Here is a 27,581-nt window from a genome sequence, read left to right as displayed (position 1 = left end):
CAGAGACATATCTGTGCCGGTCTGGAGGGCACATTAGAGGTTTTTTTCCTCACGAGACACTGCTGACGGTTTTACACCCAACAAAGACCGATGCAGCCTCCAAATACAACTGAATACCACTTTGATGACTAAATGACGACAGACTCAATATTGCATGTGAAACAAAATAATTGCCCCCTTGCTGATAAATGAAGACCTTTTTTTAACATACAGATTATTTAATGCCAGCAAATAAAAATGTATATTACCACACATTTATAAATACTACATGTATAGGTTTGATGTGGACTCATATTTTTTCCACCTTGTGAAAAACTTTCAATCTCGAACAAAACTAATTTCCCTTCCTACATACATAATTAAAGGCTGCTGCCATTAGCTCTACACACTCATTTTGGTTTTAAGTTGCCGAGTTGCTCTGGGCTGCACTACACTTCACAATATTGTAACATTTCTAAAACAAAATAGGATCAAATTAAAGAAGCTTGTTTTAGAGACAGACATTTACCGGCCATGTGAGAGCATATTGTTGTAATATCCCTGCCCTTTCTGTCTATTGCTGAGAGGAAAAATGCTGTTGCTATAAAACTGGGAGAGATTTACCACAAACAGTGGGCTGGCTTAATCCTAAAGCATGCAGAAAGCTCCGTTTTGAAAGGCCACGCTGAAGCCCAGAGACACTGGCCACTGTTTAAACTTGTCGTTTGGGTATTTTTCATCGAGTGGGTCTGACAGAAAGATAACACATTGTCAGAGAGTGCCATCCATCTTCGTTTCCAAGTCGCTCCTGGAGAATTCAATCTTGAGTGTGTGGGGTTAGACACATTAGTGATTAATCGACTCCATACTCATGTGTGTGTGAGTGTATGTGTGTGTAGACCTATATGTGTCTTTGTCTTTGTGTGATAAATCACTGTCTAACCCTGTACAGGACACACAATGCCCGAGCCCCCATCAGCCCACTGAAGATAAATTCATCTACAAGTGATGTGCTGACAATAGCTGGACAAGAAAATGATTCTGTTACTTATTCAGCTGCAGCATAAAGTGCAGTGAGAGTGGTTGATGTCTGGGGTTTTTTACAGGGGAAAGGGGAGTAGAAAGTGGGAATTTGTCAACAACAAAAAAAATTTAGCTGGAGGCCGACCAAGAGTGAGTATTGAGAAAGGCATGGGAACAAACCCACACACACACACACACACACACACACACAAACACAAACATTAGGGCACAGAGTTGATGAATAATTCCTCAGGGTTGTTGGGCATGATCCTATACAGAGGTGATTCAACTGTGACACCAGGGTTTTGCTTCGTGTGTGATTAGGTTTACTATTATGAGCAACATGCAAGAGGTGACGGAACTTAGAAATTACACAAGGTTATGAAATGCATGCAGTGATGCGAGACAAACAAAAGTGTTGGTGCTGGAGATTCTGTTGCAAACAAGCAACTGACGACTGAACTCAAGGGCACTCAAACCAAAGTTACAACAAACATGATTCATTGTGTATTTTATATCACAATACATCTTCTGTAAACTTTCATTTAGCTTGAGTGTTATGTTATGAATGGGGCATTATGTTGCTGCTGAAACACAGGCTTCATGTTGAAATGTTGTTTGAAAAGTAAATACATTTTGTTAAGTGTCTAAATCAGTCTTTTTCAACAAACAAACGGGTCAGGAGCACAAATGAAATGCTGTGTTCAATTTCAACCGAGGTCATTTTATTGAATTATTGCTATTACACTATAAATGCAATTATAAAGTCACTGCATTCCAGCAACATAAAGCTGACATTTACTTTATCTAGAGCAGACAATAATATCTATGAAGAGCTACTGGAGCTAAACGGTGCAAGCGTATCTGGAGGAGGACCAGGGAATGTACCAAGTAACATAGGTCGGCGGGTTCATCCACCTGCTGCCCGAGGGGAAAAGGAGGCCCCCCTTTCCCATTTAACAGGTGTGCGGCCCGTCAGAACCATCAAAACAAGAAATTCACATGACCAGAAATGAAAGAGGGGAAGGGGGCGGGAGCTGAGGCGAGGAAAATAGTAATTATGAAGGATGGGTGGCTCTCTGTGTCGCAAGTTGCTGTTGCTACTCTTCTGTTTCACTATGAGAGGACGCTTGTTGCAGCAATGCATGCAAATGCAGTTCTGATTAGAGGAATGGGGATTGGTTCCAAATTGTTTAGGAGGGAAAGCAGCCTGCACCAGTAGGGTCCCATTGATTTGTCACTCAATTATCCACCTCTCAGTTGTATTTTGCCTTCATGTCAGGGCAGAGTGGAGAGAGAGAAAAAGTGAAAGAGGGTAAAGAGAGACAATGAAAGAGAAAGAGAGAGGGAGTCATAGGTAGGGCAGGCACTTCTGAATGCAGGTTTATGTTTCCAATCAGGAGATTGCGATCACAACATGTAGTCCAGAGCAAATGGGCCGTAACTCAATCACTGAGGGAGGTCTTCAGGCTTGCAGGGTACATTGGTTCAAGATCATTACTCCTCTCTCCGTAACAAAGGGGTATGAGAACAGTAAACACATGCAAACATTAAGAACATCAGTGTTGATGAGCGCACAGACATGGGATGGTAAACGTTAAGGCAAAGTGGGGGAAATCCTGAGCTGGCTGACTTGAATAGAAACGAAGTGGCTACAGAATGCATTGTTCTATTGTATGGGGGTTGTTTTCGTTCACTGTAAGATGTGAAAACAACATGACTATAAGGTTTGTATTCAATTTTAAACACCAGTGACATGAAAAAAACATGCTTTAACAGGTTTTCAAACCTTTTCAAATCCACAAACATAATTTCACTTTCTAGCGATGCCACCAGTCAGAAAAACAGACAGTAGATGTAGCCACACACTAAATCTAACAAACACATTTCATATCCTATGCTTTGCACATGAAAAGACACAGAGACAGGAAGGCATTCACACACACCAGTCAAACTGGTACAACCATCCCCAGAGGCGACATGTCTAACTTGGCATTACACTGGCATCAGGGTTGGTATCATGCCAACATCACGTTGTGCCCGTTCCTCTATGAGAGAGGACACGCCTAGTTACACCCATGGGCTTCATGACGCAGCTGTTGTCTATTGGCTATGCCTCACTGTATAAATACTTTTCTCTTTAGCCCCCCTAATGCTTCCAGTACTTTAATATTCACCTATGGAAAAACAAACATCCAAAAATTGTCACCACCCAACATACCTAGTATTACAGAAAAAAAGAAGGGCTGGCATGGAAAATCATCAAAATGACCCAGCCCACATAGAAAAAAAAAGAGTAAAGCAGCACTGAATAGATACTGATAAGTTTAAAGGCAGAGAATGCAGGTGAATGTTTGGCATTGGCACAGACTGACCATGCCCAGCCAAAACATGGCCACATCAAAAGATTGGATCAGACACCACACGCATTCATCTGATAACAGAGACTCGGAAACACAGTTATGCAGTCTCACACACACATACTTCTGCTTATGAACACCAAGGGCAATGTAATCAGTGTATCTCTCTTACTTACAGACAAAACACACACACACACACACACCCACACACACACACACACACACACACACACACACAGAGCAGCAGGAGTGTGCCTACCTTATCTTCTAGCCTGATCAGTCGCGCTCCAATAGTTGGGTATTCTTTATCGTCTCCTTTTCCTGGTAAATGAAAAAAGAGATTCAAACATCTATACACACAAACAAACATTCAGTGCTTATATCAATACATTTGGCTTGATGGAAAAAATGTACTACTGAGTTTCTTGGTGGTATTTGCAAAAACACAAAAACGTACAAAAAGTAAATTTGGTCAAACTCAGATCAATTACTGCCTTCACACATTACAAACATAATATTTTCATTTACAGTAAGAACCCTGAAGGCTTGCGATTCAATCTTTTGTGGGTACCGGTAACAGTGGCAGTTTCCAGCCCCCTACTGTAATGTAAACAGTAAATACATGTCAGAAAAAGTTATTTAGCCTTAAAAACACAAATTAACTCTATTCTTCATATCAAATGTTGCGTAAACTGAGTTTAGGTAGTTTAAGCCTCCATTATATCCCTGGATCTGCATTAGCAACACAGTATTTTCTGAGAATGTATCTTAAGAAAAGTGTAAAAACTCTTCAATGGTGTTTTCACAGATGTGTATAATTCAATGTGTGAGTACAACCATTCCTTCATACTGTTTGTCTATATGTGTGTTTGGAATGTGTGTGGCGTAGCCTTGGAGAGTATGCAAAGTTGGAGAGTACAGGGCTCTGGAGCGCTGTTTTCTTAATTCAGTCCCTTGTCTAACTGGCCTACTGGTTAACCATGTTGGTGACCAGGGTCAGCCAAGAGATGTTTACTAAGCAACTGGGAATTGGACTGGAGGAAAATGGGAGGGAGAAAACAAAGGAATAAATCATTAACTTACATTAGTTACTTTATAAGGATCCTGATAATCAGACTAAATTGCCATTTTTCCCCCATTTTATTCCTTCAGCATGACGTTATGCACAGGTTATTTTCCTGTTTCCTAATCATAGTTAAAGCGTAACTCTCGCCAAAATGCAACCTAGGGTCTTTTTGTGAATGTACCCGAGTCAAACTTTCGTTTAAAAGCATATTTAGGGACAGAAGCACCACTTTTAAGATTTACCGTATTTTCGTTTTTCGGTCAAATGGCCTTTTGAATGGGAGTAATAGGGGCACTTTTATGCTAGCCTCAAAATAGTTATTTTTAAAACACTAAGAAGGCTCAACACAACATGAAACTTTGCTCCAAGTATCAGCAGGGGCTCTACACATGAACTACACCGGTGCACAAGGGTATACTAAATCTGTGGCTACTTGTTTTGATATCGACTCGTTTTGACTGCCGAGGTGGTAGCGGCCGGAAACAACAAGAGCTACGGTGAGTTGTTCAAAACCTTTTTTAGTAAACTCTAAAAAAACTGGTTACACAAACAGTGTTGTCAATGCTTTCGTTAAGGTGTAGAGACCCTGGTCATACTTCAAGCAAAGTTTCATGTTGTGTTGAGCCTTCTTAGTGTTTTAAAAATAGCTATTTTGAGGCTAGCATAAAAGTGCCCCTATTACTCCCATTCAAAAGGCCATTTGACCGAAAAATAAAAATACAGTAAATCTTAAAAGTGGCGCTTCTGTCCTAAATACGCTTTAAAACGAAAGTTTGACTTGGGTACATTCACAAAAAGACCCTAAGTTGCATTTTGGCGAGAGTTACACTTTAAGTCAGTTGCAGTTTATAAAAGGACCCACATTATGCATGTTGATGCAACAAATAATTTCTTCATGATTAATGAATACTTAGTAAACTCTTTGCTTAAATCAGATATTAAATTAATACATACTGACAAATATGGAAATACACTTGTAAACATACCCACATTCAAACAGAGACATATGCACAGACATCAAGGAGCTCTTTCTCTCATATTTAGTCTAGCACAGCTTGTATATGTGTCAGGTGTAAACACAGAGATGGAGTGAGGAGTGATGGCTGTCTATCAGATGTAGACTGTTATGTTTTCTGTGTATTTACCCGGAAGAAACATTCCTGGCTTCCCCAGTGTGCCGTCGAGCCTGGGGAAAAAGACAAAAGAATGAATTAGACTGAGAAAGGTAAAAACACTGGCCAGATACAGAGGAGATTCAGTTGAGTAAACATCACTTTATTCCAGCTCATGAACAAAACAGTAAAATAATATAAGTAAATTTATACAGCCAATAAAATTAAACAAATGGCGTCAGCTTGAACGGTATTCATATAATTACTGCTTTCAGGGGAAAAAAACACATGCAAGTTTAAAGGGATAAATAAATGAATGCTATGTTCCTTCCACATGTCAAACTTTCAAAATAAACAATGAGAATTCTAAGAGGTTTCACTTGCACATGTAGACTGTTAGTCATCAAACTATTTGCTGAAGCAATTCAATATGCACTGTAAAGCATTGCCTTCGTTTCATCACCTCAAATCAAGTGTGAATTTTCATCTCAGCAATCACTTTAACTTTATTTCATTTAAAGGACAATTCCGGCGCAAAATGAACCTAGGGGTTAATAACACATGTGTACCTAGTCGCCCGTTCTCTGGGATATGTTTTCATGGTCATCAAATGTTTCGCTAGCTTGAAACAAGCTAGCGCGAACCACTGATTAGCTTAATGCTAGTCATTCAGGGCACTTTTCTTTCTTCTTTCTAATAAAGCTATTTCTATACCACTAACAAGGCTCAAAATAGCACCACACTTCCACGGTAGCATAATAAGGGTCCCTACATGTAAACTGCAGCATTGAGAACTTTGTAGGTGTACAGACAGTTTATTACTGCAGTTAGTTATAAATGATATTAAATAATCAAAGTATTTTCTTGATTTACTGATACATTATGATGCCCTGCTGGTTTCAAAAGTCCACAGTGCATTACCTGGTTCAGCTGAATTACTGCAAAAATGTGTTACAAGGTCCAGGTGACGTACATAAGTTGGACCCAATTTATTACCTAGGCAACCTTCTTCATGGGAGAGTGTTGTGTATAAAAGCAGAGAAAATGTGCGAGAAAAGCACAAAAGGGTTTTACTTTAGTGGGGACTGGGCTTCATTACAGCTTAACAAAGCACAACAAGGTGTAACAAATCAGAGTCCAGCAGTAAGAACAGTAACAAACTGTCCTGCAATTACTGAAAGCTGAATAGAGAAATTTGTAATGAAGCATATGCCTAGTTAAGGCAGGACAAACAGAAACACAAATGTTCATCGTACAATGTGACAGTTCCGAGCTAATGTGTGCCATACTGTGCCAATGGAAAATGGTATAAGACAACATTGGCCAAAAGAAGACTTAACACAATCTACTTTCTTTTAAAATGAGATTATATTTTTTTGTGTTCTGACTTCTTCCTTCTGCTTGTGACTATGAAGTGGTATCCAACATAATGGTGCCAAAAATGTAACAAAAAAAAGTTTAAATCCACTAAGACAAAGTTAGAGACAGAACTAAGAAAGAAAGAGCATGAAACAAGGTCGAAGACACCACCTTCTCTGCAGTTCCTTGATGCGGACCATCATGTTGAGGTGACCCTGGGAATACTGCTCGATCACGTCCCGCACATCATAGGGCTTCCGTGCTTGCTGTGGATCACACACCAAGACACAAAAGCCATTGTCAACCATAGCGCTCAGTTGCCCAGTCCTTGAAAACATCCCCAACCCCCTTGGGTGCAAAGGGTTCATTGTTAACTCAATGTGTGTGTGTGTGTGTGTGTGTGTGTGTGTGTGTGTGTGTGTGTGTGTGTGTGCATGCACGCACGCACCCACTGACATGTGCATGGGTATGTAGAAAGCAATGGTGTTAAGGTCTTTTCACAGCTTTGTTTAGTGTGACGTGGATACAAGCAGCATCAGAAAGAACCCAGTGAACTCTTTAGGGTATCCTTGGTATACACAGAGTATAGCCTCTGCAGCTGAGATCACTTAGGCCATAATTGAAAACATATAGAACACTCGGAAATGGTAAGAATATACTGTACGTAGGAACCATTCGACAATAACATGAAGCATGAAAATGATGGCCAAAGTATCGCAAACATGATTATGTTTTTTTTTAAGTAAAATAATTTACTGCACAAAATATTTTAACATAATTCCACTGCCTTAAGTGCTGTGTGAGGCCATGTCCTGCTGTGTGTATAGTCTATTTTTGTAAGTGTGTGTTTTGTGAGTGCTGTACAGTAAGTAAATTCCTACTGTTGCCCCAGAGACAGTTTAGTAGACTTCCCTTGATACCATGCCTGAATTGAAGTGCGCACAAAAAAGACATGCAGGTGCAAGTTTCAGGCATTTACACACAAACACACACACACACACACACACACACACACACACACACACGTACACACATGTACACTTGCACAGCAGCGCTGCAGCTGATATATGCCCTTGGGGCTCCCCCTGTTCATCCTGTATAACCGCACAAACACTACACTACACACACACACACACACACACACACACACACACACACACACACACACGGTTCTCTCACTCCCAATCTGTCTCTGTCTTTATCTTCCCCCTCCTTAACTCAGTAGAAATTCTCTCCCCTCCTCTGGATTTTCTTTTTGCTTACCTGAAACTTCTTCCTGGCCACAAAGTACTGCATTCTGCGGAGGACTTTTACAGCTGATCTCTGTGCATGGGACAATCTACGACAGAAAGAGAGACTGATTTAGGCTAAATCGACAGGATTCCTTGTTGTACAAGAGTTGTAAAAGAAAATACAAAAAGACAAGAAAGGCTGCATGCTCCAAACCCAGTCTAATTGGCTCTTGCTGCATTCAAGAATCAAGGGACAATGTGTGTACCATGCAACAGTAAAACATGTGGCCCTGAAAGGAAAGCTCACACATAGAAAGGTATGCATTCATGTCCACAAAAATGTGTCAGAACAGATTAACCCCTGCTCTATATCAGTGCTTGCCTTATTGGTCAGAACTGATTCTGCAACATGGTGCAGTGATACAGAAGGAAAATTCGACTCAGTTCGCATTAAGAGGAGTCCAAAAAACATGCCCCTCAGCTCAAAGCAGCACATTTGTCAACACAAAAGAAAGCCCACTGGTATGGAGCTAAACACTGAAACAGAAACCACTGGACACAAACAAAACACACAAACTCATACTTGCATACCATAGTGACTGTATGGCATGCACTTGTGTTTTTTTTTTTAAGGAGGCTCTCTGGGTGCTTTGTGCTGGTGCTCATGTGATTTTTTTTTGTCAGAAAATGCCGAAACATGTCCTTGGATATGTGACAGTAGCATTTTATGTGAAAATAGATAATGAGAAAATTCACAACGGCTCTCAAACAGAAAATGAATGACATTGTTATGTCAAAGCCCTTTGTTTATGTAGGTAGTGGGTAATGAACGTTTCTCTCAAACTGCATCCCAATCAAAGGACACACACCCACATGCACACCCATGACACACATAAACAGACATGCCCGCACGCGCGCACACACACACACACACACACACACACACACACACACACACACACACACACAGTATCCTCCCCCTCCCCAAATAAGGGTCTTTGTGGAGTCAACAAGTCGCTCTAAGGTCTTAATTAGGCAGAGGGACAACAAAAGGACTTAAGAGACAATGTGTTGACATGGGACCATAAAACATAAACATCAAAGGCCGTCGGGCCGCTGTCTTTTTTCCTGCCCTCCACGCAAGGCCTGCCCAAGCTATAGGAGGAAATGCACACAAACAATGCCAAACATAAAGACCATAAGGCCCTATTTTGAATGAAAAAAAGAGTCTATCCCCCACCTCCTTGCTCTCCATAGTCGATCAGGAGAGGGATGTGTTTTGTTGTGACTCGGAGGTTTGAGCATAATTGGTAAAGAAAACACATGTAGGAAACAAAAAACATGTGTGGTTTTGCTCATTGTACAACTGTACCCCGCTCCCTCCTTGCCCTCCTCCCGTTTCCTGTGTTTGACACAAATGCGCACACATGTTCATTGGGTAAGTGAGATAAAAGAATAACACGGAGGGTTTTTGTCCAACACTAACCCCTCCTCCACTCCATTAAACATTTGGCACACAGAAACTGAAGGAATGTAATTCCCACATCTCTCTGCTGATGCTGTCCTTCAAACACTTGCCGGCTCTGACTCTGCCTCCTACTCATCTTCATGCCTCCCCTCTCTCTTTTCTCCCCTTCGTGTTTATTTTTCATCTGTGCAGAGGATTTGACACACAGTGTATCCTGGGGACTCCTCTTGAGTCAGCAAAGCTCAGATCTCGCCCACGACGACTTCAATATATTTTCCATTGTCCTGCGCTCTATGATTCATTCTTTATTGGAAAGGCTGGTTGTGTTTTTTTTCTTCTTTTACAGATTAAACTCCAACTCCTTCTGAACAGACTCGCTATTCTTCATTAGGTCAACTGTAGAAGTCATATACAAGCTGTAGTTGCTGTAGTTGCTGGAGTCATGGACTGGCCTTGTCCCTCTCTTGAAAAGCTATGACAGATTTAGCCCCATGGCCTCCCCTGGACCTTTCTCTCTTAATAAGTTTTCCCTTTTTTCATTTTCTGATGGTCACTTTGGAGATCTCTGAGTTGTCAATGGCAACTCTCCCTCAACCCCCACCCCCTCGCCTCTTTATTTGGCAGGGGACTGTCAAATATCCTGTGCTTCCATGGTGCGTTGCAATAACCTCGGAGTCAGTCAGGAGAGAGCAGCCTTAGACATCAATGTGTTACGATCAGGTCCCAGCCAGACTGCTGGCCTGTGTGTGTGTGTGTGTGTGTGTGTGTGTGTGTGTGTGTGTGTGTGTGTGTGTGTGTGTGTGTGTGTGTGTGTGTGTGTGTGTGTGTGTGTGCGCATCTCTGTGTGTGAGAGATAAGCTTTATGGCTGGTGCTTTGGTCAATCAAAGAGATGTGCTTCTCTGTTCGCCTCAAAAACAGACCTTTATCATATATTGGAAGGATAAGATGACTACATTCTTTTAGAAATGTTTGATCTAAAAGTGATGGCATGCCAGAGAGTGTCCTTGTAAGAATTATAAGTGAGACACTATATTGTAAAAGCCAAGTTTCTCCATTCAATGACAGTTTTAAATGAATGGGCTTCTAAGCGATTCTAACGCAAGAAATTTCCCCATGTGGATTTCCGTAAAAGGGTTTGTCTCGTGGGAAATTAAACCAGCTCTAAAAGTGGTTTACACAAGAAGTTTAACCCAACTTTGTTTTTCTCAGGCCACCTCCACACTAAGCAAGCTAAATCTGAAGATGCTTATTACTTGTGAAAATGCTATGTATCCACACAAGCATTTCAAATTTTCATAAAGATATCAATTTACAGAATCAGAATTAAATGTATGACCAAGTAAGTAACACCTACAAGGAATTTCCCTTGGTGGTTGGTGCATACAAAAACATAAACATACTTAATTTTACATTTTAGTGCAACACCAAAACCCTAACCACTCAATGTCTTTTTTGTCCTTCCGTTTCCTTTTGGTCGGCAGACAGCAAACGTGTACATCACCTATGCTGTGTGACCACAGAGCTGAAGTCACATTTTATTTTCTTAATTACATATATTTATGATTCTGGTTAAAGACAACTGAATAAATGTGTTATTTGAGACATCCAAATCACTATTTTTTGATTGCAAACTGTCTTTCCATGCTTGCGCTCTGTTTCACTCTCACACCCTCTGTTTTCCTCCTTCCTCGTCGTTGTGTCTCCTATTGTGTGTTTCTGACTTTCTCATTTTATTTGACACTTGACTCAACTGCCCTCTATCCAGCAAGATGCAGCTAGTTAAATATGGCTTCTGATTCAACCATTTCTCTCCTCCCCGTGTCTGTTCCAGTTATTTTCATGCTCCCCACCCCCTTCAGATCAATGGACACTGATCAAGACATGCTGGAGACAATAGCAGCAACCAAGCCACATCAAAGCCCAGTGCCCATTAAGAGCTGATGACAAAGAGAGAACAGAGAGAGCGAGCGAGCGAGCCATGTTTTATGTGTGTGGCCACAGAGAGAGAGAGAGAGAGAGAGAGAGAGAGAGAGAGAGAGAGAGAGAAAACGAGAGGCCAGAGATTCTGTATATTTGCTATCACCCTAAACTCCTGCACTTCTATCACAAACACACTGTGAAACAACTGTATACTATGAAAGGACATGGTTGTGTGTAATGCAAATGCACATTAATACAGAGCTTAAATCTCTCTCATACATTCTTGTCCACACAGTGTAGCAAAATATCTTTTGTTCTTGACTTTGACAAAGTTGAAAGGAACTTTGAAAGAAATTGATATATACTTGGGATGTCCACCATTAGATACTATGTTGCATTTGCAAAGCATCCCTATGTAGACTGATGTCATACACATACTGTCACCACATACCTCTAAAGGTACTGTACATGTGAAGAAAAGTCTCCCGTTTTTAAGCTTGTGAAAGAATCCAACCAATGAAAATAACTCCTCTGAGAGAGATGGTCGACATCCTGGTGACCTAAGAAAATGTCCCACCCATGTTTAATGTTAATGGCGCCAAGTCTCACAACCTGTCATTATTTGAGGAGAACAGAGACAGACACCGCGCTTTCCCACCACACGGAGAGAAGATTGGAGAGGAGCGCACTTCTAACAAGTAGACTAATGACTGGTGAACTCCTCTTGACACGGCTCTAACTGCCAAATTAACTAAAGATTTGGGGCGAGGAGGTTTCCAGTTAGACAGCTGAGAAAATTTGAAATTACAGCCGTGAGAAAAAAGCTTTTTGCTAGGGTATGAAGACCACAATGAACTAATATTCTAATCTGTAAATTGTAGGTATTTTAAGGCTATAGTTTCCATGGGTTCTTACATAAAATATAGATACTGTTTTCTGTATATTGCAATATAGTCTAAATATTCCTTTGATACACCCATGAATCCTGCAGTCGATCCTCTTAACCCTTGTGTTGACTTCGGGTCACATTGGCCCGTTTAAAATTTTTGTTTTCAGAAAATATTGCACGTAGAAATAAGCGCTGAAAATGTGTAGAAGAAAAATTTTAAAATGTAAAACGTTGGAAAAAGCAAAGACAAATTGTGAAAAAAAGTTTTAATCGATTTAATTGATTAATCTAATTAATTACATACTCTGTGATTAATTAATCTAAATTAATCGCATACATAATTTTTGCCTGGTGCCTTAACCGAATCACCGTAATCACTATAACAATAACTTATTTCACTAGAAAATTGCTGTTGAATGAGAAAAACAACCACCAGATGGGAAAAGGGCCTTTAACAACAACTTCCTGGTTGTCAGTACCCGATCCGTACCGCCTGTAAAATCCGTTCATAATCCGCATAATCCAGCGCATGCGCAGAAACTCCACGTGTTTTACGACACTGCCTGATCAGTTCTACGCTTGCGCGAACACTGGCAAACTTCACAGCTCTATGCACGCATTGGCGTAAGGATGTTTGGACATTTCTGGTTACCAGAAGAAAACATTAGACAGTGACAGTAGACCGTTATGATGGCAGAGATGAAGTTTACAAGGTGTTTGCTGCAGTTGCCTAAAGTATCTGTTAATGATATACGGAGGGTCGTCCGGCCATCCAGTACAACACCATGTAGCAAATTAAATAAAGGCTTCAAAGGTTTTCATCATTTCTTTGCAACTTTGAAGGTAATTTGCTAACGCTAGCTAGCCTGAGCTAGAAGACTTGCTTTGGTGTTTTAAGACATGACTCCGTCTTGCTTCAGGTTAATCATGCTTTAAATAAAGTTTAAGCATGTGTATACCTCTCACGTCATGTGTTTGTACTTCTATGAAAGTATCAGGTAAAAACAGGGCTACAAATGAGATCTCTGTGAGAGACCAGCTAACTCCTAGCAAACTATTATGTAGCTCAATGCTGGACATTTCACCCCAAATTCCGGTCACTTTACTGTATTTGTATTTGTTTAGTATTTGGTTTAGAAGCCTTTATTGGTGATTTTTTACGGTACAAAGTCCTACTACATACGTAGCTACATATATAGCTAGCTATATATGCTCTGCTATGTCGCGTTAGCATGCAGCTACAATAGTTAGCTATGAGTATGCTAACGTTAGATTGTAGTGGAACAAAGCAGCACATTCTAACGTCAAAAATCGCAGATAAAGGCTTCTGAACCAAACACTACACAATTGGACATGTTTCAGCAGGAATATGACCCGGAATTGGGGAGAATTTAACAACATTGCCAGCTAAGATTGACATGTTTACTGCCGTTAGCATGTAGCTACTATAGTGGTATACAGCAGTGGTGGCTGGAAGAGCTGTCATCCCATCTTCAAAAGGACACTTATGTACGTTTACACTTCATCACATTAATAATAGACATTCTATGGTTATTAGTCAAGACGAAGTATTAAAAGTAAAAACATTAACATAAACAACACAACAACGACGTCGCTACACGGTTTTGGATCAGTGACAAGTCTTGATTGTTTGTAGCTATGACTATTGTATAATAAAGATTTAATAAAAAAGTTGTGATGTTTGGTCATAAAGTGTTTCAACGCATGCGTGGTACAAATCGCACAGGGACATTGTTAGTTTTCTACTACACAATTATGCACATACGCAGAACGGATCTTACAGGCGGTACAGATCGGGTACTGACACCGGTGTTGAATCCTCTACAGTGAAATACACTCACACTTTACATCGTTTAGCGTGAGCTGTCAGCATTTTAACCATGTTTAATTCAGCTACTAGCTAGCGGTAGGCTAACGTTAGCTGCTGCGATGTTTCTGTTTCCTGTAACGTCTGTTTCAGAGCATCAGAGAGAAGCGCAGACATATCAGTGGCACCAAAATGAGGCACCGAAATCCACGTTGCTATTCGGTCTGGTAGATGCAGGTCATGAAGGCACCGGTGGCGTATTAGCCATATGTCAATGGTATTAGCACCGGATTTCGGTACCCAACCCTATTCAGGAAGAAGAAGTAAATGTTCCAATGAATGATCCAGGCAGCGCTTTCTCGTCTCCCTCCTTCATTTTACAGTCGAATGGTGGCTAGAACGGCTCCGGGTCAAACGTCAATATGGAATGGATTAATCTGCGTTATTTTTTTTAACGTGTTATTTTTTCTCAGATTAATTAATCGAAATTAACGCGTTATTTTGACAGCCCTAGTTTTTTTCAAGGTTGAAGGGAAGACAACACAAGGGTTAAGATAGGGTCTTGCAGTTCCTGCCGTCGACAAACACAGCAGTCAAAAAGAGAGTTTGGGACAATGGCTACCTCAAAGCCGTGACCACTAATTCCGGTTCTGAGGGTTAATGTTCCAGGCCTAAGGTGTAGCCTTAAGAGAAGGACGTGGCTGTTACTATTCTTCAAAGTGAGCCTAATTAGAGAGTCGGATAGATTTGGGGTTAATGATCCCCTCTTTGGTGCCAGACCTTCGTTTAGTCTAAGTGTTTAGCCTAAGCTGTGCTAGTAATTTTGGGAATGCATGTTAGTGAATGAATCAGGGTCAGAATTTATTTTCATTTCCCTCATAAATCTGGTTTTAAGGAGGTTTTGTGTCTATTCAGGTGCACCTTTTTAGCTATGCGGTGTGGCTCGATGGCAATGTCAGTCAGTTGATTGGTCAGTCAGTCAACCAATTTTTAGTCCAGACTGAAATATCTCAACATCCTTCGTCACCATCATCATAGTCTATACCCTTGACGTTCCACTTTAGGGATTGAAATACCACCGGACGCATGTATGTCTGTTTCTTTCCACTTTCTTTGTGATTGAATTTTTAACTCTGGTGGATTTATGAGGACTATGATTAACTGCTCCTCAGATCTCTGCATGGTAAATTGAGACGGCTAGCTAGACTATCTGTACAATCTGAGTTTTCTTGCGTATGACAATTTTACAGTGGCTCCATGCAGACCTTAGCACCACCCATGATGATTTTGAGTGGTTTAAAGAAATGCCAATAAACCAGAGCATGTTTTTCTCCCATCCCAGAATGCTATGTTGAGTAGCCAGACCCTCCTCCGCTCCACAGCGTGTGGATGGTCTGGCAAAGTGAGACAACCATCATCACATCAAATTTAAAATGTTCCTTAAACTTTGGTTTATCTCTCTAACAGTTTGGTTTACTTATCAATGAGCCTCACAGAGCTGTTAGCATGGCTATAGACTCTTAGTCTGTCCTAAGGGGCAGTGCACAACGCGTCAAAACATCCACTGTTTCCCCCTGTAAGCCTGCACACCGGTGAATTTTAACACACATCATCTTAACGAACATCATCACTGTTATATTTTATGATTACGTTTAGGTTATACTTTGCTGACACAAAAGTGTGAATTTTTCCTGTTACTCTTGTTGGTGCTAACACGTTCTTCTTTTTAAAGCTGTCCCACAAATCAACTACGGTCAAGTAATAATTGAACAAAATTATATTTAACAGGAGTAATGTATAACAGCAAACTACTATTGGGAGCATTACTTGCTCCTCATTTTCACTTGTACAAGCATTTTTAATTTCTGACCCTGGTGTGAGAGTATCTGTGTTTCAACAGTTTGTATATATGTAGGCTATAGGTATATAGGTATATAAGCTAGGCTGACTGACATGTGGGGAGTAAGCCTTGCAAGAGGCCACACACACACAAATCCACATGCACCAGCATTTAGTATAAATGGAAGCAAGCAGGCATGCACATATATAGACATACATACCAATGCATGGACATCCAACACCTACAATTCCTTCCTGTTCAGACCAACATTCTTAAGGGTCTAGTGTGTTTATATGTGTGTGGGTATGCACGTGCATGTTATGAAGACAGGAGGGCGATTGGGTTTCTCCAGTGGGGGAGGAGGGGGTGAGTTTGTAAAGAAGGATTATAATTCATGGCCTAATAGGATTTGTTGCTGTTTAGCAGGATTAGGCATGTTAGAGAAAGAATCTATTTATTGCTGCCAGTCGGGGGGTCCACTTGCCTGGGTGGGGTGGGGAGATTTTTGGGGGTGGACCCTTGAATTTTTCCCCCGAATCATCTTCCTGGATAACCCCTGGCACTGAGGCCCCTGAGCACCCAAGCCCACTCCCTTCCACTCTAGCCACCATTTTTTTGGATTAAAGTGCCCATGTTATGCTCATTTTGTATTTTGAGGTTGTACCAGAATAGGTTTACATGGTTTAATTTTCAAAAAACACTATATTTTTGTTGTACTGCACATTGCTGTAGCTCCTCTTTTCACCCTGTGTGTTCAGGTCTCTGTTTTAGCTACAGAGTGAGACATCTCACTTCTGTACCATAGCTAGGTAAGGATCACATCAGCTAGCTAGCTGTTTCTCCAACTTCAGTCAGTACAAGGCAGTATTAGCCGGGAGACTTCTTCTAAATGAGGGCGCACTTCCAACTTTGCGTGGAATACCTGCAGAATAGGGACATGTAAGGGACTGTTTATTATTTATTTCAGGGGCCACCGGAGGAGTTTGGGGATCTTCCATCAAAATAGACCTGACCCTCCCTTCAACAGCAATAGATTTTGGATGACCCTCCAAAACAATGAAGAAAAAAGGGTTGACCCTCCCCAACAACTTATTGACGCCTTCTGTAGTAGTTGGCACTTGGCAAAGGCATATAGTCATTGTTTTTTAACAGCCATGACATACATGACTAAACCTCTGCATTCTCATCTTATGCATCACACTCCTCTGTTATGGTGTGGTGGCCATTTCAGTAGATTTACTCACTAACATTGTTGTGAAAACACAATAACCATGGAAACTATATGCACACTTCCTGCATTACTGCATTACTTCAAATACTAAGTTACTCATCTAGTGAACTAGTATTCACATGAAATAAAACAATAAAACATTGAGACCATTCAGCAAAGCATACTGGGTAATAACAAATTAAACACTGGTTGCTATGGACTCGTCACTAGGCTTCCTCAGTCACTGTATATTTTAGCATATAGGTAAAGCTGCCAAAGCTGAACATTATCCAAAACTCCATTTCTCAGACGAGCGTCAATTTGGGAGCTTGCATGCTACCACTCCTTCCTTCTCTGTCGTTTATATATACATATATATATATATATATATACATATATATATATATATATATAATATCACCGGGACCAAAAGGATATTTGAGTCGGGTATGGCTGCAGCCTGGAGACCTCCCCTGTCATGCCCTCCTGGCTTGGTGCAGTCCGCAAGCTTTGACTTTTCAAAATAAAAGCTTGCGTCTGATCCGTTATGTTTTCATACGTGTTTTGGATGTTTTTGAACTAAACAGTACGGCAATCATGCTAATGAATAAAATTATTGTTTCATCAGATGTCTTAGTTACAACATGATGGAGCTAACAAAGCATTTTTGTATTTATATGTGCAAGCCGGATTTATTCAGTTTGGGAAATCCCACGGTCTCTAAAGCTACAGTTCAAATTGTCTGGCTGACTAAATAGGGAGTGATCCATCTGCTAGCAATAGGGGCCGAGACTGAGAGAGCTACATGGAGCTACATGGATAAATATGCATCAAACAGGCCACTTTGAAATGTTGCTGTTCTCATGAATACAAAAGTTGGGTGACCCTCCCCCCTAGACTAAAAAACATTGGATGACCCTCCCCTCAACAAAGAATAAAAAGACATGACCCTCCCCTATTTTCCTCCGGTGGTCCATTCCATAAATACTGAACGGTCCCTAAGTAGTTCTTTTGTAGATTATGGTGAACTTGTGTGTGTTGTAGCAGTGTTTTGCCATTGAGAACGAGCATGCTAGCGGTTAGCCTCCTCGTTTCGGCTAGTGACGTAGAAAGCCGTGCAGATTTTGAACCGCTCACCCGGAGACTGAAAGCAGAAGACATTCAGAAACCCGTATCTCACTCAAAACAGCATGGATGTTGTTTTTTCCAAGTTTGTATGTGTGTGGAAGCACCAGAAACACAAAATAACACCCCAAATTCCAGAAAAAAGTGATTTTTTCATAATATCGGCACTTTAAATTGGCTGTTTCTTTTTCATAGCACTCTGATAATCCAAGCACATGAGCCCAGTGGTTGGTCATGCCAACAAACATTCAAGCTGTTCATGTGTATGTTCAGGGACAATAAGCACCACCACAACCTTCGGGTCTTCTGGAGGTGGCGGTCACAGACCTGCCCACGTTCAGCCTGGCTTAATCCTTGCTATGGACCCAGCAGGAGGACAGAGATGAAGAAGAGAAGAAAGAGCAAGGAAGAAGAGAAGGAGAGAAAGAGGGAGAGATGGAGGTTGACCTTTGGGCTTTCTTAGTTAGGGGGCTTCCCTTTCATAAGCCAATGGGTTTAAATTATAAAACTGTGCTCCTTTTCCTTTTGTGTGGCTGGGGCTACAGTGGGGGGCTGACTGGCATTAAAGACTGCTGTTTAATTAGGCCTTTCTACAGTGGTCAGCCTTTTTGTTCCTGCTTTCAGCTATGGGAGGCCTGTTTGGCCACCATAATGGCCAATGCTTTGTGTCTGTTTGTGTATAAGAGAAAGAGAGATGAAGCACAAAGGAAAGTGGGTAGAGGCAACATTTTTATCCTCCAACAATTTCTGCAACCTCCTGATCAATATTCGAAGGAAGCATATCGTCGTGTTAAACTTGTTGAACATTATCATCTCAGTGTGTTTAGTGTTTTTTAGTAAGTAAAACCATTACTGAAATAATTATGGATTTACATGTGTGAGAGTCCAGAGATAATGACTGTGTGGTCTCTTCTGTTTCTGTTAGCAGTCACCCTGTAAGACAGGCATGTTTTTGAATGTCAGACAGACAGAGAGGCATACCGTACTGTGCATACAAAGATGTAGAGACACAAATATATGCTTTTTCAATTGTTGCAAGCTTATTTCATTTTCAAGAGACCTGGAATGTCCTGATGCTGACAGTGAGCACTTACAGTACTTCTTCATTGCAATCCTGAAACGTAGGGGCCCAAGCCTGGTAGAGGCCATGAGTGTTCTCGACTAAACATAAATATACACCAGGCTCACACAAAACTACTATATCACTTCATCACTATGGGATCACCACCTTTTTTGCATCCCTTTGTCAGGAGAGGAGAGGAGAGGATTTCAGATGAGGGAGAGAGGTCTGGCCAAACACAACGCTGCAAGCTTGTTTCAAAACGTGAAGAGGAAATTGGTGGGAACAGGTCAGCTAATGAACAACCCCATCAGCCTCTGTTTGTCTCTGGTTTAGTGTAGTTTAGTTTTCATTTATTTGCAGAGTGATAAAAGATAAGCTAATACAACAGGCAAACAAAATAACAAGATGGCCAGTAAATACATTCCTCTGTAACTCACGCTCACTTCTTTCCATAGTACTTAAACTACTACTAGTACTTGCTCAAATTCTAGTTTCTTTAATTTTAGCACTTCACCCTGCTTAGTCAATAATAAAGTTACATTTTGCTAAAATTGGAAGAAAGGAATGTGGCAGAGTGAAATAAAGAATGAGAGAGATGGAGAGAGATAGATGAAGTGGTGGAGGGAGTGGCAGTTGTAACAGTAGTTACAGTTGTAGTCGTAGTAGAGAGGAGAAATGTATGGCTGATATGGACTTTGCAGACTTGCTTTAGTAGCTTCCGTTCCTGGTCCACCGTACACTTAGCACACTGCCTCTGTCTCCAGGTCTATCTCTGCCTGGACGTAATTACACCAGCAGTCCAAACACACAAGCAGACAGAAAGGCAGGCAGGCAGAGAGACAGGAAAGCTGAGAAAGGCTGAATGGGGTTGTAACTCTCCACTGATTTATTGCTGATAACAGCCTAGATATTAAATTAGTTAATACGTTTTCTTTTCAGGATCATGGTAGGCTTCAGCTTATCCAACCATGCAACCAGAAGGTAGCAGTTTAGAGTCTCTATTACCAGAGCTGCAGACTTGAGATCTCACTGTAGTCACAAAATCATCTCGTACAGCCTTAAATTCAGATTTTAGGTAAGTGCAGAGAAACATCAGGTCAAACATCTCAGTACAAGAAAGAAAAACAAAACACATTTTTGAGTTGAGGGGGACTTTAAATATTAGGCCTATATAATGTGAGGAACTGCTCTCTAGTATGTAAAGAAACACTGTTAACACAGCTGTGAGATGCCATATCATTTAACAGTCAGCATTTGGCAATCTGAAAGACTTCTAATTTGCCTACGTAGATTTGAGACTTGACTTGAGATTTACTTTGACAGGATTTAAAATTTGACTTGGACTTGTCTGGAATGGCTTGAAACTTAAAGGCCCTGACACACCAACCCGACGGCCGACCGTCGGCAGAAAAGGCAGTCGGATTGAATAGTCGGCTCCCCGAGGTCCAAAAAGTGCCTCGGAACACACCGAAGCGACACCGACTTGAGCGTACGTTCTGCGCGCGCGCAAGACGTAATACGTCTCCATAACTGCAGGCGGCACTAATCTGTATTGTCGCCCAAAAAATGAAAACCGGAAAAAACGAATGCGTCACGTGGGTCTGGCTTCTCCAGCCGACCATAATAGCGGCTCGTTCAGAATACGATCTCGTATTTAAGCGAGAAATAGGCCATGCAGTTGCTGAATCTGTCTTCATTTCAGATCGACAAAGGTCAGTTTAAACGATTTTCGTCAGATTTTGAGAGGCGTTCGTCAGGCTTATCCCGCTCGTCATTTCCGGGCTAGCACTCCACCAATCAGATTGGTCATTGAATCCGACTGCTCGGGTGAACATGATTCAGACAAAGAGGCACGCCTCAGACCTGCATCTTTTGTTATTTTAAAGTGAAATTATTAACCACTGAGCCAACACACCTTACACTGGAATATTTACAATTTACTTCATACAGCCCATAATTCATATTTTTTGTATATTCTCATGTGTTCAAATGTTTAAATTTGCAGACTGATCTCATTAAGTGGCGTATGTATGACACGCCAATCCGTATGCCATTTTGGCGTGTTATCAAGACGCATAATCACTTTTTAACGTGTTTATCAAAGCCGTTTAGCCTCCATTGACCTACATTATGTGTGAATTATCACCATAGCGAGTAGTAAGAAAGGACGGAAGTCCACGGTTGGAGGTTGGTTGGTGTGGTGGATGGGTAAAACACAGGACTTTCACCCAGGAGAGCCTGGATTTTCTTCTTTTTTTCCCAATGTTCTTTTCCTAAACCCAACCGTTTATTGTTTTCCTAAGCGTGTGACGTTGGTCACCGTCGTGTTTTTGTCGTTTTTTTTGTGTTACTAAAGCCTTCCCCAATCTTTTCCTAAACCCAACCTTTTTTTTTTTTTTTTTTTACATCCGTGTGACGTTCTCGCGATAGCAAGGCATGTTCTCGCGATAACACGAGAACGTGTGGCGGTGTGTATGTTTACATCCACTGTATACAGCGTAGACATACACGTGGATAGCTCAAAATGCAAAGTCATGATGCCATGTTGCAATTTGCTCTTTCTTTGTCTCAATCAGCAATCCAAAGCTACTTCGGTTGCTTTTTTTGTAACAATACACACCTTTGATTCTTGGTGCTATTGTATTTCTCTACTGTTGAAAGCAAAGTACATTTTAATTTGTGAGCTTTTGTTTTGTATTCTTTTAGTATTTGCTGTTATAGTGGCTCCCAATTCCCCACAGGGATTGTTGGAGTTTTATCACATCTAAACAAAAAGAGACACAAGTTTGTCTTTTCTTCTCTGAATAGTTACATAAACCTAATCCAGTCAAACAGTCAAGGATCAATTTTAAATTCTGGTTGGAAGATGAGGACTGGTTGGTGTCGTGTGACTGGAACACATGACAGTCCGTATCAGTTGTTGCTCAGAGAACAAGTGAACAAAATGAGGAACATTGTAACTTTAAAAAGGCTGACTATGATCCTACTTCTCGGAGTGTGTAAGCAGTCCAGGTCAGGAACTGCTTCTTGCTTGCTGCTATAGTGGGATCAGATGACTGTACACTGAGAGTTCATGGGCCCAGGAGGAGGTGAAAGATGATCAGAGGGCTCCGGGGGTGCAGCAGGATCTATGATTGGTCAAATTGACCCTCTAATGTTCTCTGGTGAAGTGAGATGTGAGAGCAGAGTGTGTCATGGGGATTTATGGGCCTGTATCACTGCTCTTAATCTCCTCTAAAAATTATACGCTTTTGGTTGAAAAAAATAATAATTGCGGCACTGTTTTGAGTGTTATTTAAATGCTATTGGACAGCTGTTTCAACAACAACATTGGGGCAGTATTGAAATGTGATCTTACAGTAAAACCTGTCCATGTCATTTCAGCATTTTGGGTCATTATGTTTCTTTACCTCCGCCAAGGAGGTTATGTTTTTGGTTCAGTTTGTGTGTTGGTTTGTCTGTCAACAGGATTATGAAAAAACTACTAGTACGATTTTTATTAGGGCTGTCAATTGATTAAAAAAAATTATCTAATTAATTACATACTCTGTGATTAATTAATCTAAATTAATCGCATACATCATTTTTGCCTGTTGCCTTAACCGATACTTTTTAAGAAAGTTAAAAAGAAGAAAAAAAAGAAGGGTACTAAACAACAGTCGGCAACATTAAAGAAGGTTTGTTTATTGCTAAGGCCATATGGTCAAAATTAAATGATTTAATAATAATGTAATACCTATAACAATAACTTATTTCACTAGTAAATTGCTGTTGAATGAGAAAAACAACTACCAGATGGGAAAAGGGCCTTTAACAACAACTTTGAATGCACCACGAGGCTGTAGGTTAACAGTTTCATTGAACGCACCGTCTGTGTTTTTCCGACAACGGCAGCTGCACATTGTTACATACCGGTGTTGAATCCTCTACAGTGTTACACCGTTTAGCGTTAGCTGTCAGCATTGTAACCGTGTTTAATCCAGCTAGCTAGCGGTAGGCTAACGTTAGCTGCTGCGATGTTTCTGTTTCCTGTAACGTCTGTTTCAGATCATCCGAGAGAAGCACAGACATATCAGTGGCACCGAAATGAGGCGCCGAAATCCGCGTTGCTATTCAGTCTGGTAGATGCAGGTCATGAAGGCACCTGTGCCATATAAGCACCGGATTTCGGTACCCAGCCCTATTCAGGAAGAAGATTCTTATAAGTAAATGTTCCAATTAATGATCCAGGCAGCGCATTTTCGTCTCCCTCCTTCATTTTACAGTCGAATGGTGGCTAGAACGGCTCTGGGTCAAAGTTCAATATGGAAAGGATTAATCAGCGTTATTTTCTTTAACGCATTATTTTTCTCAGATTAATTAATCAAAATGATTATTTTGACAGCCCTAATTTTTATGAAACTTGGTGGAAGGATGTAGCATGGGCAAAGGAAGAGCCTGCCCTTCTAGTTTTAACTGTGTGCCATGTTGTGTGAATATGATGTAAATGGGCAATGAGCTGTATCACCACTCTCGACATAAAGTTAAACATATCACTGTGTTTTTTTAACTACACCCCTTTTGACATCGCTTGAACATGTTTGAATGTTCAAAAAATCTATTTGAGTCACAAGTTCGACAACAGTGAGCAGCCAGATCTGCTGATCTTGAGATTGAGCTCCAAAAGACATGAAATCGAATTTGAGTGGGAGAACAAACAAAAGCCAGAACATTTGGGACAATGTTGAAACAGGAGCGGCTGCCAACCTTCAAAACAGAACACAGTGAACTGAGTGTCCAATTTTTAAGGCCAGAAGATAAAACTAAACTCCAAATCCAAACAAAATGCTGAAGAAATACAGTATATGTTGCATTGGAATAATAACTTAAAGTAATTATATGTCAAACAATCCTGCAGATTGAACAAATAATATAAAATCTGAGACAGTTAACTGAGTCTTAGCTTTGAGGCAAATGCTAACCCCCGATATGAGACAAAGAATCATGCAAGGACATGCACAATTTGTTACCTAAGGCAATACTATAATGATATAACAACGACACAATATAATAATATAACAATGACCTGCAGGGAAATGAATATGATAAAGAAATTGACTTCCAACACACACTGACAAAAAAAACAAACAGACGTGCTGGCTCAGCGCCCAGAGCATTAAATGACAGGCTGAATTTAGAGGCATTTATTTGTCATAATACTAAACTAACTTCAGATTAGTTGATATCTGTCAACATGCATCACCTAAAATTGACATGATATAACACTGAGTGACTGAATAACTTGGGGACCATGAGGGATGAGAAGGAAAAAATAAGAGCCCAAATAACAAAAGGAGGATTGAAGATAAAGATAAAGAAGTGCAGGATTCATCTTGTTTTCAAAGAGCTCGGTTATGAGAGCAGTTATCTGAAACGAGGCGCTGGGAACGGGGTGCTAAGCCATAATTGGATGCTTGTCCCCGGCCAATTTTTCAGGGCAAATTATCAACGCATGGGTTGGATTGCTGGAACCACATTGTGGAGGTGGGAACAGTAGAAGCTTTGAGGGGCCAGCGTGACGTGCTAATAGAATCATTTAGCACACTGGGATAACGACAGAATGTGATGGATGGAGCAAAGGCCCTGCATCTGCTGCTGCCACATTAGTCCTGCAAAGCCAGATAGGTAGCACCGCTAAAGGTGTGGGCATCAGGTTCTGTGTGTGCCTAAGTGTATATTTCTGTATTTGAATGAGGGTGTTTGCATGTGTGTGTGCTGACACTTAAGTGTGTGTATAAGCATGGCAAAGGCCCTCTTGGCAAAATGCACAGAGCCTTGTCTATCTCCGAGCGTGTGAGTAAAATGATGACTGGGCATGTTGCTTTTGGAAATCCCGCTGTGCTGTGCCATCTTGGCTTAGGACCGCCTTGTGAGCCCTCCCCCACACACACAAACAAACTGTCACTCACAGCTTGCCATTGACAAATTTCCAAACTCAAACAGGCAAAAGAAACATACTTTGGATAAAAATAACTTTAGAAATGTAATCATTTCCACCTTTTCATTTGTTGAAACAGAATGCTACACTGGATCACCACTTCAAAATGAAAATTGGAATAATTGAAAAGTTGCATTCTGCCATTGTCATTACTGCAGTACAGTAAGCATCTACAGCTTATATTGTATTTAAGTGTGTGTGTGTGTGTGTGTGTGTGTGTGTGTGTGTGTGTGTGTGTGTGTGTGTGTGTGTGTGTGTGTGTGTGTGCCCACACCTATATAGTTTATTTTCTGCACGGACAATGTTAGGTGAATGGCAGCTGAGGTACTTCTTAAGGTCTGGTTGGCCATGAAAATGTCTAGTTCGAAACATCGGTACAAGAGATGACACACAAAAGAAGGTTTTTTTTAAAAAAAAAATTTTTTATAGAAAGTTTGTTACAAGACAAAGTAGAAAGAGGCATTTTGTTAAATTGTGCCCTGTGCAATTTGGATGAAGACAGTTAACAATGTATTTTAAATTTGCTACTGCTGCTGCTCTGATTTGTGCCTTCGGCTGGCATCTTCACCACACCAAAGGCCAGCGAGGCGTTCTGCAGCATTTACAGCCATTTGGCAAGGCATGGCAAGTCAGACAGAAAATTATGACAAACATAACATCATTTGTTACATTATCCAGTAGCCATATGCTGCTTTTTTAGAAGAGCATTGATGTGAAATGTGCACAATGGCAAACACACTTTCAGAACCTGCAGCTCTCCAACTTCACTACTCACTATGTTTCTAGAAATATATTCTAATATAATACACTTAATAATTCCTTAAAGATAGAAAGTCATTCTATATAGTGCTATAGTTTAGTTGGCATGAAACCAGTCCAGGATGGAGGACATTACATACATGAAATCCTCTGCATGCAGGAGGTGAGGTAGCCTGGAGCTGTCAAGAGAGGTTATTGTCCACCCCTGCATGGTGCACACTGCTGCATGATGGGAAACACAACCCCATATACAACACACACACACACACAAGCTTATATGTGTATTTAATGCTCCTCTCACAGAATGGATACACATAGTCACAAAAAGATGGTCTTGAACACATGCAGATAGAAACAACAGAGAAAGAAAGAGGTGTTGAGGTGGGGGGAGTGGTGCAAGAAAATGGTGAAGATAAAGAGAGTGAAAGAAGGCTTCACACACAAAAGAAAAGTCAGTTACACCAGGGAGCGAGGAGGGCAGGGAAAAAAAGCACTGAAAAACGAAAATCTGCACACAAAAAACAAGAGCAGAGAGGGAAAAGAAATTCTGCCTTCAGGAGTGAGAAGGAGAGGCAGCCAAGGAGAAGGAGGACAGAGAGAAAGAAAGAAAAAAGAGATATGGAGAGGAAAAGAGAGCGAGAGGCAGCAGAGGAGGAGGAGAGTGTCAGGGCTAGGGGTGATTAAGCCTGGGGTCTCCTCTCTGCAGAGACACGTGCGCAGACTTAATCAAGTCGACGCCAGCCAGCCACATTTCCACATTACTCCCTGGCCACTTGCCTGACAGGTCTGAAAGAGGGAATGGAAGAGGAACTAAAGGAGTCTGCCTGCCCCACACACCTCTCCTCCTCCTTCTTCTCCTCCTCCTCCTCCTCTCCGGCTTCTACCACCCCCAGGCCCCGAAGCAATGCCAGAACACATGTGATCGGCGTTGGAGGGAGTGGATGGGTGTAAGTTAGGGAGCAAATACTACTGACTCCACTAAATGAAATGTTATTAGCTGGGAGTACCCACTACTCCCCTTTAAAACGCTGCTTTTCTGCTGCTGGCACAAAGGAATTCTGCACGATGAAATTTACTTTTATAAAGCTTGGAGACTACCATGTAGATAATACACAAAATATACTATGAAACCAACAGTATCTTCTTAAGACATTGCTTTCAAGATATATATATATATATATATATATATATATATATATATATATATATATATAAATATATTAATTCAGTGAATCTCACCTTAGCAAGTTCATGTTAAATACTGTTGCAATCAGCAATCATAGTGCAGTTTTGCAGTCATTTCTGAATTGCGGTAAAATTTCTAAATCATTTCTGGGAAGATTTTTTAAAAGTCATATTTGAGCATGACT

General features: G+C 40.9%; 1 protein-coding gene across 1 annotated transcript in view; it reads right to left on the bottom strand.

Moving 5' to 3' along the window:
- Nucleotides 1-27,581, bottom strand: part of kcnq1.2 (potassium voltage-gated channel, KQT-like subfamily, member 1.2) — a 176,661-nt gene that overhangs the window by 54,644 nt on the left and 94,436 nt on the right. The window contains 4 exon segments of the mRNA XM_078256113.1: nucleotides 3,622-3,683; nucleotides 5,574-5,614; nucleotides 7,071-7,165; nucleotides 8,163-8,238. Of these exon segments, the coding sequence (XP_078112239.1) occupies nucleotides 3,622-3,683; nucleotides 5,574-5,614; nucleotides 7,071-7,165; nucleotides 8,163-8,238 (274 nt within the window).

The sequence above is a fragment of the Sander vitreus genome, chromosome 8 (assembly GCF_031162955.1).
Source record: "Sander vitreus isolate 19-12246 chromosome 8, sanVit1, whole genome shotgun sequence".
NCBI lineage: Eukaryota > Metazoa > Chordata > Actinopteri > Perciformes > Percidae > Sander > Sander vitreus.
Note: the sequence above shows the minus strand (reverse complement) of the source record. Positions and strands in the feature narration are given on the sequence as shown.